At 43.8% G+C, this 17,475-nt stretch overlaps 1 protein-coding gene across 2 annotated transcripts in view; it reads right to left on the bottom strand.

Annotated features, from left to right (window-relative positions):
* Window positions 1–1,441: 1,441 nt before the first annotated feature.
* The window catches only part of SOD2 (superoxide dismutase 2), a 35,576-nt gene continuing 19,542 nt past the window's right edge, over window positions 1,442–17,475 (bottom strand). The window contains exons 1-5 of one of the 2 annotated variants that reach the window (XM_068551581.1): window positions 11,826–11,938; window positions 11,229–11,431; window positions 7,917–8,033; window positions 6,170–6,349; window positions 1,442–4,435 (exon numbers count right to left, since the gene is read on the bottom strand). In XM_068551581.1, the coding sequence (XP_068407682.1) occupies window positions 4,290–4,435; window positions 6,170–6,349; window positions 7,917–8,033; window positions 11,229–11,431; window positions 11,826–11,848 (669 nt within the window). In that variant the 5' untranslated portion in view covers window positions 11,849–11,938 and the 3' untranslated portion in view covers window positions 1,442–4,289. Of the gene's footprint in view, window positions 4,436–6,169; window positions 6,350–7,916; window positions 8,034–11,228; window positions 11,432–11,825; window positions 11,939–17,475 lie in introns of those variants that run through there. The other variant, XM_068551582.1, reaches the window with a different exon arrangement.

The following is a 17,475-nucleotide window of genomic DNA, read 5'->3' as shown; positions in this document are numbered from 1 at the left end:
TGGGCTTAGTGGTCAGTGAGAAAATTGGTATCGGGAGCTGAAAAGTTAGAAAGCCGTGTTTCCCAGTGGTAGATCATGCGGTAAATCTGCTTCCTGCAGTAACATGAAAGGCACAGCCACTGCAGCTCTAGAATGTTCGAGAAGAACCAGACTGACCCTGTGTGTTGGCTTTTATCTCCGCCTTTAGCAAGGTATCATTGGTGCCTTCAGGAAAGAACTGGCCCGTCTGCAAGCAGAAATGAAAGGAAATATAGTTCAGAAATCTGGGTCCTCAAAGTCTGGGAAAGCTGACTACTTCTAAATCCCAAACAGTAAAAGATGTAAGACTGAAAAAGGCTTTGCGCAAATGCTCAAGTCTCAGCCCCAAAGCAAAGATGAAGGATGTCGGCTTCCCCCACGAGCTTACTGTTTTAACTACCTTTAGCTCAAGGTAGCTGCTCTTACGTTGACGGGGTAAGGAAGCAAGGATAAAAATTACTCACATCTACGTGGATGGACCTAGAGTCTGTCATACAGGGTGAAGAAAGTCAGAAAGAGAAAAACAAATACCGTATGCTAACACGTATATATGAAATCTTAAAAAAAAAATGGTTCTGAAGAACCTAGGGGCAGGACAGGAATAAAGACGCAGACGTAGAGAATGAACTTGACGTGGGGAGGGGGAAGGGTAAGCTGGGATGAAGTGAGAGAGTGGCATGGACATATATACACTACCAAATGTAAAATAGATAGCTAGTGGGAAGCAGCCGCATAGCACAGGGAGATCAGCTCGGTGCTTTGTGACCACCTAGAGGAGTGGGATAGGGAGGGTGGGAGGGAGACACAAGAGGGAGGAGATATGGGGATATATGTAAATGTATAGCTGATTCACTTTGTTATAAAGCAGAAACTAACACACCACTGTAAAGCAATTGTACGCCAATAAAGATGTTGGGAAAAAAACTACTCACATCTAGTACATCTAGTAAAAAATTTTCATTGTGGATAAAATGTTTATTGTGGATACTGGCACATAAAACCGGCTGCAAATGGGTTAGAAACCCACAAAGTTTTTAAGGCCAATGTATTGCCAAAGAAACGATGGAATCAGACTAAAAAAGTTTTTCGCTGTTTGAGTTCTTAAATAACCTTCAGACCTCTCAAACTTGTACTGGTAGAAATCAGGCCTTGAAAGCTAGGCATTCTCCAAGTAGAGGAAACTGCCGATCACCTCCCCCAGATGAACCATGGAGACCCCCCAAATTAGTCTCCAGAAGGTGGAGCCACAGTCATGAGAACCATGCACAAAAAAATTCCTCCCAGAGATAGAATTCATATGCCTTCTGGGTTTTTAGAGTAAAATTTCAACTACCTATCATTTATTATTCCTTTCCTACAGTAAAAATGATAAAGCATTGCAAGATTATAAATGTTTTGACACACATACTTAATACAGACTTCCTTTGATGGTTAACAGATTCTTTTATTAATAATCAAAAAGCTTCACACTTACAATATGAAAATAAATGCTTCTTTAATGAATAATTAAATGAAAACTCTCCAGGACCTTACAGGATTTTTAGTATGTACCATGTGTACCTTAGAACACAGGGCATTAGCCTGCTGGGATCATTGGGGTATGACTGAAAAAGAGAGACAGTGATTTATAAAACAGTTACCGAACAGCTTTCCCAAACAGTAGTTCCCCTGAAATTAAAACAGGAAACAAAATTTGTATTTATACCTAGTTTTAGATATGACTGACAACACACATCAATCTTAATTTTATGATTTTGATGTTACTTTTTAAAGGCACTCCACAGAAATTCAAATCTCATTTTAGAATCATGAATCTGAGCTGTGTAATAAAGTTGTAACTTCTCAATATCAAAGTTTAATTATTACACAACAGTTCGAGCAACAGATACTATTTCACAGACAGCATTTGTTCTGCATCCTGTTCCCCTGCAGCACCAATCATGCTAAGATTTTTGAAGCCCATCTATGACTAGAGCAGGCACTGCTGATTCAGTCACAAAAATCCTTCCTTGGTGAACAGTACTTGCTCTTTCCAGAAGAAACGGTTGTTTTACCTTTTCTGTTTCTTTTCTATTTTGAAAAACAGGGCTAAACAGAATCTTATAGAGTCTCATTTTCTGCTGGATGATTAAAATCTCTACTCTGTATGTTATCTTAGTCTCTTAAAATCCAAAACTGCAGTGGAGGACAGTATGCTTTCCCTTGTTCTCACATGATAAAATCAAAGCAAAAATAGAGCCCCATAGAAATTTCAACATTGAATATTTTTTTAACCTTAAAGCTTAATGAGAGTCCAAAAGCTTTATATAAGTCAGTAGTCTCTGCATATCTGTTAGTTCATGATCTGGAAGACTACTTGTATTCAAAAGCCCATCTTTCAAAAAGGTCCTATTTTCTCAATGGTCTGTTTACACAGAGTTCACTGCCTTGTTTATATACATAGGCATATATATGTGTGTATAGGGTATATGTAATCAGCCGTCTCACACACACACACTGCCTTGTTAATATACATATAGGCATATACATGTGTGTACAGGATATATGTAAGGAGCAGTCACACGACTCTCAGTTGTGCCCCATTAAAGCCATTTTACTGTGGTATAGAAAGGATGGCAGTCATAGTCTCTGAAGTGTGTTCCATCCACAAGCACACACACACATACACAGTTAACACTAGTCTCATCAACGCTGTTGACAATTCAGAAAGCCTAAATACTTTTCTAATTGAATTCTAAAAGAAAAGTGCCTTGAATTTAAATTTTTTTTAAAACTTCAGTCTTCAATATTGAAACTGCTAAGTCACTCCATTTTTCCATGGGAAAAAAAAACAGGATACTAAAGTTAGGGGGAAATTTTTTTAAATGAAAAAATAAACTTGAGAAAACACCCTGTTACTAAAATAGGTTTAAGGAAAAAACCTACATAGAGAAAATATTCCAATAGAAGGTAAAACCTGTGTGGGGTATCAGAATAGCATTACCTGTAATCATCAGATTAGAAACAAATGAAATCTTCAGTAACAAAACTGTGAAATATATTAGGAAATGTCCAATTGATAAAATACTATACAGCTATTAACGATAAGGAGAGAAGATGACGAAGAACATGGACCACCTGACACTGTGAAGCCAAAGACAGAAAGGACCCTGCTGCATTGCACAGCTCCACTCGCAAAAACTCAACAGGAATGTAATTTGACTGCCCTGTCACTATATGAGGGATACGGTTTTCCCTTTATTGGAAAAACCAATAAAACAATATAAAGCTTCTATCGTGATTGTACATTTTCTAGAAGAAACAAAAAACATCAAAATGGATGAAATAACTCAAAAACAAATCTTTGAAAATAAATGTTCCTGAGAGAGGCATGCTCCTGACTGCGTCCTGAAACCAATTTGTCTTTCATTACTTGGGAATGCAGGCCCTGACCCAGGTCTGGTTCTCTTGAGAGGGATGCTTCATGAGCAGGCCCAAAAGAAGAGGGGCAAGTGTCTGGCCAGCAGATTTGTGGCCCATCCCTATCATTGACTTTATTAACTAGGCCCTAATTTGTCCACTTTGAGCACTTTGACAACACACATTTCTGTGTTTGAGGACAAAATTTCACAGAAGTCTTTTTCTGTCTACAGAAAAATTCAGAGGCACTACTATTTCCTTCTCATAATAAAGCAATTCTCAATTAGCAATCAAGTTACATATATTTTTAATGACAAAATGGTTAGTGTTAATTAACCCTGTATAACCCGTGATCATAAGTAACTAAAGACCGCTGGGTGATGTCCACCAGAAGTAATACTGGACAGAGGATTACTTACAAGAAGAGCAATTTTCAGTAGAAAACTGAATATTTCCCTTGGGAAATAAATTTAATATTTTATTATTAAACGAATGGGGCAAAAGACCAGATTTTCTGTAACTGCAATAGAACAGGATTAGAAAGGCTTCCTTAGACACCCCAACAGTATAGGGATGAAACATTCTTCATGGTTTTATGATGAAAATTATAATCTCCTAGCTATTATAGCTCTCTGAAGAAAATGTTCAATCAAAAGATTAAATCATACAAAGCATTTAACATTTTCAAACAGTTGCCTAATAACAAGCTTTTAAAAGAGATTATTCACAGCACTAAATTATGTTTATCAAATATTTGAGTAAGCCACACTCAGAAACACTACAATGGAGCAGCTTACTGGTGTCTGTGGTTCTCTGCACTACTACAAAACTGGTCATAAAGAGCTCGATGTACTCAGTGTAAGGCTGATGTGTTACTTCTGGCCAGCCATGTATCTCGCAGTTACATTCTCCCAGCTGATTACATTCCAAATGGCTTTCAGATAATCAGGCCTGACATTTTTATACTGAAGGTAATAAGCATGCTCCCACACATCGATTCCCAGCAGTGGAATAAGACCTATTGGAAAGAAGGGGAAAGAAACAGAAACTATGAATTTCACTCTAAAACGCGGCATCTTCTCGCTTTAAACTTTAATCATCCTGTGCACACAAAACTACCCTTCACAACATTCTCATCCACTTTTCAGTTTCTCATGTAAACAGGAAATCTGCATAAGAATAAATATCCTAGAAAAAGATTTTAAACTTTACCCTTTGGCAGAAAATGTGATAAATAGTAAAACTAGTTAAAACAGACTTGGGAAAATCAACTAACCACAGTATTTTAACAGCTATTCTTAAAATATCAACAGATTTATCCAAGAGCCAGTTCTCGGTGGTCCTCCCTAGGGGTCTCAGGAAGGGTGTGTTCTCCTTGTGGGTGTGGCTGAGGACCTTCCGAAGGTGCTGAGCATTTGGGGGAGTCTATGGAAACCCTGCTCTGCTCCCCTGGGCCGATGTTAGTCACAGAGAATACAAAGCGTTTACGATTATACATATATGTACAGCTGAGTCGCCTTGCTGTAGGGCAGAAATTAACACAACGCTGTAAATCAACTCTACTTCAAATAAATAAATAAATAAATAAAAGCATTTATGAGACATAATAAAAATTAAGTTAACAAGGAAAACTGAGTAAGGCTTAAGAAAAAGATACATTATTTAGTTTCTGAAAAGTGTAAGTGAAGAAGTAGTTATAAAACATTCATTTAAGAAACCTCTCCAACTGAAAGCGCTCCTCTAGGAAGACAAGCATCAACCAGCATGTCTAAATCAATTGTGAGGTGCGTCACTAATAACTTAGAATTAAGGGAACAAAATTTATACATGATTTTCCCCCTAAATAAATCGCCATAACTTTCATTTATCTTTATTCCAATGGGCTTTCTTCAAGCAGCAGAGAAGGGGTCGCTAGGACTCACCTGCCAGTCACAGCCTCCTCAGTCAGGTACCTGACTCTGAGAGCGCTCAGGGCTCACACATCTTTGGTTGCTTTTCCAAATTCTGTGGCATCTCACTTTCCCTAAAGAGCTGTTTAGATTCTGGCTAATCTGAACATATCCAGGTTAGTGAGTCACAATAAGCAAGTCTCCTGACGTGTGTGGAGGTAGAAAATATGGCTGAGACCTACTGCTGATTGATGCTAAGGTATCACCTCACATCAGAGTTCCAGCAAACTGCTGGATCCTTATGACTATTTCCTAAAGAGCTTCTACTTCCATCTGGCTCAACATAAAAAAGGATTTGGTGAACCCAGCCTGCAGCTCCTAAGCCCAATCTTTTCCTACGCCAAAAAATCCTCAGGAAACTAGATGTCTGGAAACCTGAGCTCTGGTCCCAGTTTGACCACAGGTGCTCAGCAGAGGGGTTGAGAGTCCGAGCTCTGAAGTCAGACCCAGCCTATGTGTCTTTTCCTCCTTCATGGTGTTTATCTAATTTTACTTTTTTTATTCTAGTGCATACAATTATTATGTAGGCTGATACGAATTCTCTGTCAAATGAAGCAGAGTTTATGTTTAAAACATGTTTTGTTAACATATCTGTAAAACTACATGTGCTCATTTTATAAAATATCAAGGACTTGGAAAGATTTTTGCTCCCACAAGACTCTGGGTATCATCTACTAAGATCTGTTCAATTTACTACGTGCTCAGGGTAGGTTTAAACACTGCTAGTCTTCCATATTTCACGGTAAATGCTTTATAGTGAACCATCTCTCCCGAATAAACGTGTAATAATTCTTAAGCCTAACCTGTCGTTCCTTGCAGGGGATCCTGGTTAGAACAAGCAGCAATCTGTAAGCGTCCCTGTTCCTTATTGAAACCGAGCCAACCCCAGCCTGAGCCTTGGACACCAACGGATATGGCGGTCAACTTCTCTTTAAAGTTCTTGAAGGAACCAAAGTCACGTTTGATGGCTTCCAGCAACTCCCCTATTAAAAAAAAACCCAAAAACCACCCACAAATGAACATATGGCAACAATTACAATAAAATATTTTATTATATATATCCCAATATTCTTGTCAAATGGCCCCAGACACAACTAGAAACACATGGAAAACACTACATGACCCAGTGAGCCTACAAAACACAGTGTTATTCCTGTCCTGACACCAGGGTCATAACATCTCACAATTTTAATTTACGTGTTTGTTGCTGAAACATGTTAGAGGGATTTCTTCACTCACAGTGCTCTTTCCACAAGGAAAGAAATAGTATTTTTCATTAGCTTTCTTTTTTCCCCTCAACAGAAGATTTTACTTTGACTTCTACCCTACCTACTCTATGTTTCAATTTGGGAATAAAATGTTATGGGTGAGATCTGCTTCTTCTCCAAGGCAGCCTAGATCTTTCCTATCTCAACTGTATCATTTTAAAAAGAGTGATGTTGCCTATTAGTGAACTAAGGGTACACTTTACGAGTTATCACCCTTTTTATTCTGTAGCAATACAGAATACAATTCGAGACTGAGCACATCAACTAAGCCAACTAGGCCCAAAATATCACTTCTCTTACTTTATTGGCTTAAAAGTAATCATCTGTTATAAGCACAAATGATGGAATAAAGTGGTACCAGATAACACAAAATGGCAGAGTACCAAAACCTGTTGGCTGAATACAGGTGTATCTGGTATTCTGGTAACTCACAACACCTCAAAAGTATTAAGTCACGGTCTGAAGACCTAACTCAGAAAAAATAAATTGTCCAGCTTCCCACACTTATTCCTCCATTCATCTTTACTTCCAAATGAAATTGCTTATTTCAAGTGCACAAGATGCCTTCTAGAACATGATTAAAAACAAAAAAATGCCACAGGAACTTAAGGTACTTGCCAGAAGAGCAGAAACAAAGGAGGAGAGCTATATTTACACCCCATACCTTCCCTGGGGTGGGGAGGATAATCAAAGCTCTGGGTCTCTGCGTGCTACATAGGAGGTCAAGTAAACAAGCAGAGTGAACAAGATCATCAGCTCTGTACTCCCTTGTTACCTGCAGTTGTCCTGGAAAACCTAATTTTCTGGGACAACTGACTTTTTTATCAGTTAGGAAGAGTAGTAAAACAATAGCAAAAGGCACTATTCTATAATAACTTATTTAATTTTTAAAACAACCCTATTATTATCCCCATATCATATAGATGAAGAAAGTAAGGTGCAGAATAGCTAACATCTTGTCCCAGGGCCTAGAGCTAGTAAGTGAAAGCTCATCTTTTCTAAAAACGAAGTTTCTCAGTCTTTCCCTAACGTACAGTACATTTCAACCGAAAGATGACACTGTATGTGATATTGTGTGTGTATATAAAGTCTGACGATATAATTCCCTGAATGTATTCTCCACTCTTGCATGTGCCCCTTTGAAAATTACAACTTCGTTGTACTGCTTGCTGTGAAAGACATGCCATTATGATACCTCAGGGAGAATTAAGGTAACTTAAGAAAATCAAGTCATTCCTATCGTGCACAAAACGTAGCTAAGGTTGCACCAATCTAAACCAACCTTCGGGTTCTCCACCACCGTTAGGGCTCAGATTTGTCCAGAAAATGCTATGATTGATATGGCCTCCACCGTTGAACTTTATTGCAGGCTGTAGAGCTACCTGAGCTGTAACATCACCTGAAAGGTTAAAATAAAAACACATTTTTTTTCATTCTTACTTTTTTGACCATTCTAGACACTATTTTTTTTTCTTTGTAAAACGTCAGATGATTGGACCATTGTAACATCCCTATGGGTCCCAAAATTTCACAATTTCAAGACTCTACCCAAAAAGAAACCTTCCCCAAAATATTTGTCCCAATGGATTTTCAGTTCAATTAATACTGTACCAAACAACTAGTGAGAAGCCAGCAGGGGTGGCAAAGCTAGTAGAAAATTCACTCCTGGGCTTCAAAGAACTCGGTTTTCTTGGGTAGAAAAGATTTCAGTAAATGAAATAAGAAAGAGCACAAAGACAGAAAATAGTGGAATGCTATAAAATAGATGGTGCCATATACAGACTACATGGAAAATGTTCAACTCTCATTTTCTAGATAGACAACCATCCACTGGGAAATACTTCAATGTTACATTAACAAAAAACTCAACTTGTTCAAAACTGAACCCCTGATCTTCAACCCCAAACTTACTCATCCAAAGGCCTTCCCCACCTCAGTGAGCGCCAGCTGTTTTCTCAGGACATCTTTGACGACACGGTTATTTTTCATGCTAGTCCTCTCGCACCCCACGTCAGCCCACCAGCACACCCACCAGCAAAGCCAGCTCCGGAAAGCACCCAGAACCGCACCCCTTCTTCCTGCCCGTGGTGCCACCGGCAGCACCTCCGCCCCGCACTCGTGCCCCTGTCTCTCACTGGTCTCCTGCTTCCACTCCTGCCCCTACAGTCTATTCTCCACACAGTGGCCAGAGGGCTCCTCTAGACCCCCAACTGATCATGGCACACGTCTGGTCCAAGCCCTCTGCAGGCTGCTCTTCTCAGAGTGAACCCCAAGTCCTTAACGATCGGTACAGAGGTGCACATCATCCGACCCTCTGCGCCTCCTCGCTGGCCCAGCTCCGGCCACCACGGCCTCCTGGCACTTGGACGACAGGCCTGGCATGCTCCACTGACCACTGAGGCCTTTGCTGGAACACTTCCCGGAGACAGTCTCATGGTTCACGCCCCCATTTCTCCTTCAAGTCTCCACTGAAGGCTTCTCTAACCACGATGTAAGATGCACAATCCCCGCCCCGCTTCCAGACCACTTCCCCTACTTTGTTTTTCTCGATAGGACTTCAGCCCCGGCACACTCCATATTGACTTGTTCACGTGTCTCCGCTAGGAGGAAAGCTCCAGCGAGGACAAGGACTTTTGTGCACTGCCGTGTCCCCAAGGCCCAACACACTGCCTCACGTGTAGCAGGCACTCGTGAATGCTGAATGGAGTTTCACGGAAAGAAAATTCTGACCTCTATACTTAAAAAGAATGTCATATTTGAAGCTGTTTTTTCTACCTTGCTAAACATGGAGGCAAAATAAAATATTTTTCTTGATGCCTTCAAGAAGCTACAGACTAACGGAACTATTAGGAAAAATGGAATTCCCTTATTCAGTAAGTATTAAGTTCTTATGACTCACAAGATACCAAGAGGCAAAGTGAAGGGCACAGAGAACCACTGAGATCTCTGCCTTTGGGGAGCTTACATAATAGCAATAGAAGTTCCCTATTTCTGTTGTTGGGACACACGCCAAGAACACACGTAAGAAATGTCTTTTTCTGAAACAATAAAACCTCCAGTTTTTAGCAATTCAGAAAGGCGGAGAGGACCAATGATATCTGAATACACAGATAATCTTTGAGAGTTCTGTTTAAGATGTCAACTTTTGTTATCGTTGTTATGTTTATAAAATAACTTTCTGACAGATCAGTGTTTCCCTTACTGATTTTTCTTGGAGAATCACCCAAAAAATAAATGTAGGCTTTATATTGTTTTTTAATAAGTCAACCGTAACTAAATATTTCTAATGGGAAAGAAACATGCTTCTTGAGAACTAGTTTAATCACAATCTCTTAAAGTTTACTTAATCATTTTTTAAATTTTAATAGAAATTTGGGGGGGGTTAATATCTGCTTTTAAGAACACTTTTCTGAAGCTCAACATTTTCATTGGCTTCACAGACAATTTTCTGTTGAATACAATAAAAGTTAAGTACTTTTGTTTCAAAAGTATTTACATACTTAAATGCGATAAGATTGATGACGTTATTTTCCTTACACTCTTTTTTCCCAAATTTTCAAACATGAAAATTTAACTCCTTAATGATTTTTCAAATATAATTTTTTAAATAAAGGAAAGCTCTACAGACACTCATTAACTTATAGGCAATACAGTACAATATAATATAGTAAAGCTTTTTTTCCATTGGCTTTCATTAAACAAGCAAAGCTTGATTGCACAAGAAAAGGACTGAAATTAAGCTGTTTTAAAAATATTGAAGAGAAGGGTTCACGGATGTCAGATGTTGTCATGCAGGAAACAGTTTCACAACTGGGATTTATCCCAGCCTCTCCCCATTACCACATTCTTCCCGCATTTGTTTTTTCCTAAATCACAGAACCTCTTCCCGTACTCAGAACCTTTTCCTTTACCGTATTTGCGGTCCCTCTGATGATCGCAAGTAAATCTTCCAGAATGTGGTAACTTCCTCTTCTTTTTGTTTACCTATTACCTCACACACAACCAGACTGAAATACTACATTTTTCCACTAGATGTCCCCACTCAACAAGATGTCACAGTCTAAAATTCACTCAACTATTTCACAGGACTGAAATTAGATAAAAACATATTTAAGAAAAAAGATACACTTTTAACTGGGCAGCTTCAGCCATACATATAGCCTGGAAACACGCCTGTCAATTATTTCCCTCGTGCAAACCACTAACATTACTAACATTAACTAACAGATTGAAAGTGTAATGCTATTTTGTATAGAAAAGTTAAGACTTAGTACTCCCATACGCGCCCCCCAGATGCAAAACACAAAAAAAGTCCACGCACGACTGGTTTTGTCACCTGAGCTCCTTTAAAAAACAAATACCAACTCCATATTATATTTTCACTGAATTCCAAAGATTAGCAAATAAATACAAGCCTGTCTCAGTTCCCCCCCCCCCGAAACGGCTCTTCTCCTTGTGAATTCTGCTCCCTAAGTCAACGCGCGAACAGGTGCAGCGATTCTACTGAAAGCAGGGGTGGGGGTTTACGCAGACCCGCCTCGCCGCCACGGTTCCCTGTAACCGGTTTCTCGAAGTCCGGCCGCCCGGCACCCACCCTTCTCCAGCGCATCCCGATATTTCTCCTCGGCGATGTTCAGGTTGTTCACGTAGGCCGCGTGGTGCTTGCTGTGATGCAGCTGCATGATCTGCGCGTTGATGTGGGGCTCCAGGGCGCCATAGTCGTACGGCAGGTCGGGGAGGCTGTGCTTCCGCCGGGAGCCCAGAGCCCCCAGGGCCGGCACCAGCTTCCTGCTCGTGCTGGAAAGACAGCAAACACAGCCCGATCGCATGACGCGGGCAGAAACCGTTAACCCGCGTGCGCGGCTCCGCAGACCCGGCTAGAAGGACCCGCGCCCCTGGGGGGCCTTCCAGTCGTTGGCCCCCTCGCCGTCCAGTCTTTGCCATTAAACTAACGCTGCGGTCCAGCACCTCGGCGGCACCTGGACGCGCTCGGCGGACACCTGCCCTCAGGCCCGGCCTCTCGCCACGCCCTGTGACGCCGGGTCACCGAAGGTGCCCCGGACCCCGCGGGGCTGGCGCAAGAGGGGAGGCAGAGCGGGAGGCGGTGGGGGGCAGCGGCGGCCACCGCCGCGCCTCTTCGCCCGTGGGGCCGGGGCCGCGTCCCCGCTGCGCCCGCCGCCCGGCGCCTCACCTGCACGCCGCCCGGCACAACATGGTGGACGCCGCCCGCGGGCCTCTTGGAGCTCGAACCGCACCGCCGCGCTGACAGCCGAAGATGGGCTCGAGTTGCGGGCTTCGCAGTAAGTACACCGCCGCCCCCCGAGGCCCCGCCCCCTGCGCCCGCCTCGACCCCGCCCCCTGCGCTCGCCGCTTCCAACTCGCGGGCACAGGGGGCGAAGGGCCCCGCTCCCGCGCTCTGGGCCCAGGGGACGCGAGGAAGGGAGACCCGGCACTTTCCCCAGCGGCCAGACGAACCGCGGTGCCCCCCTGCGCGCTTCTGGGCGTATCGCCAAAGGAAAGGCCGCCGTCCCCACGCCGTGTGAGATGGTACGGCCCCAGGCTCCGCCCCGCGAAGGCACCGCCCAGCGCTGCCCGCAGGTGGAGACTCAGCTTGCGCCTGCGTGCGAGGGAATTGTCGGGGGTGGAGTCTCCGCAGTTTCTCTGCGGTCGCGAGGCCGCAGCCTCGGGGTCCGGGGACCTCCCCCCCGCTCGCGGAGGAAAGACTCGTGTTTCCCTGAGCGGCCTCGGAGCGCCCCAGCGGGCCTGTGAGGTCCCCCCAGGAAGGCGGGCCCTGGCGCTGGTATGGTGTAGGGCCAGTGTTCCTCCAACCACTGCCCGGAGTGACCTTTCTTTCCCAGTGAACTGACCTTGGGACCTCCGCCAGGCCTGATAATAGTGTTACCGTGCACTCACGACGTGTCAGGGACTGCGCTGCAGGGTTTACATACATTTATCTTTATTTCACCCCAGGAGAGGCATTGTTGATTCCAGGTGACGGTTAATGAGCTCAAGGAGCTTGATGAGCACGTTGCCCTGGTCACACCGTTAATAAGTGAAAGAGTCAGGATTAGAAACCAAAGTTCATACTTTCTTGATCACCAGGCCTTAGCAGTCAAGTTTTGAGTGCTTGTTGGGAGAATATAAAAGAAGTACAACAGAGGATTCCTTCCTGCAGTGTCCTATATCTAATGAGCTGTAAGTACCAAATGCTTTCTCAACAATTAACAAAACAATCCTGAATTGTGTAAATCCTCCCTGTAAAGAAGTTAGGAAAGCTTTACACTGTTACTGGCCTGAGTTGGGCCTTTACTGAATAGACTAATATGAAAGGGGGGGCTTCCCTGGTGGCGCAGTGGTTGAGAATCTGCCTGCCAAGGCAGGGGACACGGGTTTGAGCCCTAGTCTGGGAAGATCCCACATGCCGCGGAGCAACTGGGCCCGTGAGCCACAACTACTGAGCCTGCGCGTCTGGAGCCGGTGCTCCGCAACAAGAGAGGCCGCGATAGTGAGAGGCCCGCGCACCGCGATGAAGAGTGGCCCCCACTTGCCGCAACTAGAGAAAGCCCTCGCACAGAAACGAAGACCCAACACAGCCAAAAATAAAGAAATAAAGAAATAAAGAATAATCATAAAGAATAATATGAAAGGAAGCAGATAATAGGTGCCGAACAGAGTTTCAGTTACTTCCCTCCACCCCCTTCACAACCCTCACCCCACCCCTGTCCCAAGGATGACTAGGCTTTGGGAGGACCAGGGGGACAGAAAGGGGAACCACGGAGCAGGGCTTCACAGAAAGGGCGGGGCTTGCTGACAGTCAGGTGAATGTAAGAGCATGTCACCAGATGCAGGGGGAAATTCCAGTTGGGACCAGCTGATGGATGTCCTTAAAACTCAAACATGTGATTGGTAACAGGAAACTGAAAAGCACTTTAGCTGAAGTGAGGCACATTGAAAGCAGTTTTTCAGGCGAGCAAGTCTGGCATTGATTTGAGGGGCAGGCTAGTTAGAAAACTGTTGCATGAATCCTAGCATGAGGTTCTAAGAGCCGGTTTTAGGGTAATAGCTGTGGGAACTGGAAGGAAAGCATTTTGAAGGATGGAACGACAGAATTCAGTGACAGGTCAGTCACTAATAAAAGGGCTTGTTCCAGTGAGAACAAAATATCACTATTAGGAGACTGAGCCCAGTCAGGCCGCATCGATGTACTTCTTGTTTGTACTAATGATGATACTTTGAGATTTAAATTTACCACGCTCCCCCCACGTGCCCTTTTGAGCAAGCAACAAAGATCGGGTGTGGGGAAGTGACATTAGCAGTCAAGTAAAAGTGTCTCTAACATCGTATCTCTCATCAGCTACATCCTTCCAGAAGACGACCCCAATTGCAGGAGTAACCAGGATTGAGACCAAGGGTTTGGGGGTTACAGGAGGTAATGAGAAATTTCTTACACTCAGTAAACAGGCCTCTTTTTCTTTTATAGTTGACCACTATAAAAAGTACTCATTCAGTTGGCCCAAGGTGTTAAATTACTGTTGACTGGAGTCTGTCCCAAATTCCTCTGGCCAGCTCAGGATGTCATCTGCCACATCAGGGCACCATAATTATGGATTTCCCTTCAATAAACTTCCCAAGACTACTTCACACCCACCTTCAGACCCACCACAGTCTGGATCAACACATTGGCTGGAGGAGGAAACATGTGGGTCGAGAGGAATTCATTTTGAGCCAGTTATTAATTGCATTCGTATCCTAATAACAGATCCAGCTGCAGTGTCTCAAACACAGAAGAGTGTATTCCCTCATGTAAAAGAGATCTGGAGGAGGTAGTCCAGGGCTGGGATGACAGTGCCATGAAGTCATCAAGGAACCAGGTTCCTCTGTCCTCAGGGTTGCCTCATGATCCATTAAAGCTTCTAGAGCACCAGCCATCTCACCTTCTTTCCGTGAAGAGGGAAGGACAAAAGGTGGGCCTCAGCTGTCTCCCTTTTAAGGATCCTTTGTAGTAGATTCACCCAACAAATTCCAATCAGAATTTAGGTAGAAGGCTGCACCTAACTACAGAGGAGGCTGGAAAACATAGTCATTTAGCTGTGGACATTTCCAGTCTGAAAAAATGTGGAGGACTTCCCTGGTAGCACAGTGGTTAAGAATCCGCCTGCCAATGCAGGGGACATAGGTTCAAGCCCTGGTCCGGGAAGATCCCACATGCTGTGGAGCAACTGAGCCCGTGCACCACAACTACTGAGCCTGTGCTCTTAGAGCCTGCGAGACACAACTACTGAAGCCCGTGAGCCACAACTACTGAAGCCCGCGTGCCTAGAGCCCGTGCTCCACAACAAGAGAAGCCACCGCAATGAGAAGCCCGTGCACTGCAACGAAGAGTAGTCCCCGCTCACCACAACTAGAGAAAGCCCGCGCGCAGCTACGAAGACCCAACGCAGCCAAAAAATAATTAATTTTTTAAAAAAAGAAAAAAAAAATGTGGAATTCCTTAACTAAAGGGAAAATGAATAGTGGATTGAAAAATAGTCTCTGCCACATATCCTTCTACAAGACATATTTTCACATGCTTGGTTATGAACTCTGACCACTTATGGAATGACTTTAGCTACATTCTCTCTTTTTTCTCTCTCTCTTTTCCTTTTCACCCCTTGTATCACAAATCTTATCCAGGCAGGAATCTAAGTGAGGACTGCCGTACCAACTTTCCCTTTGCGTAACTGGGATTGCTAATAGGACCAAGAGTAGTACTTAAATTGCTAAAATGAACTCAGTGATCTAGGCTAAAAGAGAAAATGATGGTAGAGATATAGTATCATTAACAAAGGTTTCAAAGTGAGCTTTTTCCCCACATCATCGGGCTAATTATAATTAGATTGCATCCTCAAAGAACACATTAACTACTAGAACGGAAAGGGGAAGCTTGGCTCAGAATAGAAGTGTTTTATTGAACAAGACGGGTGGTCAGTTGATCGTATCCACAAAGGGCGAAGGGAACTGCCGTAACTGAGTAGATCCTCAGTGTGTGCTGGGTACCGGCTCTAATGCTCCACATCATCTCTTAATTCACACAGCATCTCTGTAGAGTGGCTCATTATTCCTCTTTTGCACAAAGATAGTGACTTGACCAAGGTCACACACAGAGCCAGTAGGTAGTAGAGCTGGGCTTCGAATGGACTGCTCTATTAACCCTGACATCACTGTGCCTTTAAACAGCTGCCACACCCTCTGCCACATCCCTTGCACCCAATAAAGTTGAACTCAACCCTGTCTTGTTTGCAGCTCAGTGTTTGAAACTTCCCCCTCCTATGCTGTTTCCCAGCTTATTCCTGTCTTCTCAACTCCTGATTGATCTCCGGCCTCATCTCTTGCAAATGATTCAGGTCCTAGCTCTTGGCCCTGAGGCTTGAACTGGTCCTCTGTTCTCCCTTGGGTCATTTGCCCCTTCAATCACATTTGCTTCTTAGCCTCAGGGAAGACCCTGCTTCCTGGAGCTTCCCTTGGCACCATCCCACCTGACTGACTTTCCCACCCTCGTCTATGGAGAGAATTAGACTGGCAAGCCATGAACCTGAGAAACCAGAACAGAATGGAGGAAGGGTGAAAAGAAAGATGGTCTCATATTTAGAGTCCAGGAAATGCCTCCATAAGATCCCTCCATAAAAACGAGGCAACGTCTGCCCCTTTAGGGGAATGAACAACCCACCATCGTCACCACTCCAGGCATGTCAGTCAGGGTTCTCCAGAGAAACAGAACGACTAGGTTGGGTGTATATATATCAAGAGAAAGATGTATCATAAGGAATTGGCTCATGCAATTATGGAGGCTGGCACGTCCAAAATCTGTAGTGAGGCCCGGCAGGCTGGAGACTCAGGAGAGCCAGTGGTGCAGCCAGTGTGAAGGCAATCTGATGGAGAATCCCTCTCGCTTGAGGGAGGTCAGTTTTTGTTCTATTTAGGCCTTCAACTGATTGGATGAGGCCCACCCACATTTGAGAGGACAATCTACTTTACCCAGAAATTGACTGACTTAAATGTTAATCTCATCCAAAACATCCTCCAAGTTGACACCTTAAATTAACCATCACACCAGGTAAAACACAACATGGGCAATGCATTCTGTGTAAGGGGTGGGGAGATTTGTTAGTCATTATACCACAGAATTCCGATTAATAGCCCAGGATTGATCATGGAGTGAGGTTGAATTCATGGGCACAGTTCTAAGACTAACTCTCAAGAGCTACCCAAGATGAATTGACACCAACCACTGAGGGCAATGACCAAGCGTAAGGAGCTCAGGCCAGCTACGTCTTCTGGCCAGCATATGCCAGGGGCTGCATCCCCACCCTGAGGTCCACTCTGAGGGACCAGAGGAGGTGTGCAGGATGCATGGCCTCACATACCACGGAGGTTCATGCCAGAACTTGGTCCACGGAGAACAGTATGGACACTGGGTCCCATCTCAGGCCTGTCCCAGCACTCTCCCCATCCTGGCCTGCATCACCTTACTCTGCTGCTGGCTTACATCTGCACTGGCCCTTTGGTGGGTAATTGGATAAAATCATGTACAATAAGCCTATAGGTATTTTTAACCTTAAGAGTATTAATTTAGTTTAAGGAACTAGTCAGCTTTTCGTTGGTATAAGGTGCTCTGGCTGATTATGAAAGAAGGCTGATCAGTTACTCTTTTATTGCGTTTGAAGAGTAGCCCCTCAGTGACGCACAGACCAGCAGATCTCCTGCTCTCCACATGCGCCCCGAACACTCCGGTCCCCCTTGAGCAGATATCTTAGTTGTATCCCAGACCAGTTTAGAACTTAATTCAGTTATCATGGGCTGTA

The sequence above is a fragment of the Eschrichtius robustus genome, chromosome 9 (genome assembly GCF_028021215.1).
Source record: "Eschrichtius robustus isolate mEscRob2 chromosome 9, mEscRob2.pri, whole genome shotgun sequence".
NCBI classification, from domain to species: Eukaryota; Metazoa; Chordata; class Mammalia; order Artiodactyla; family Eschrichtiidae; genus Eschrichtius; species Eschrichtius robustus.
This window is presented reverse-complemented; position numbering and strand designations above follow the sequence as displayed.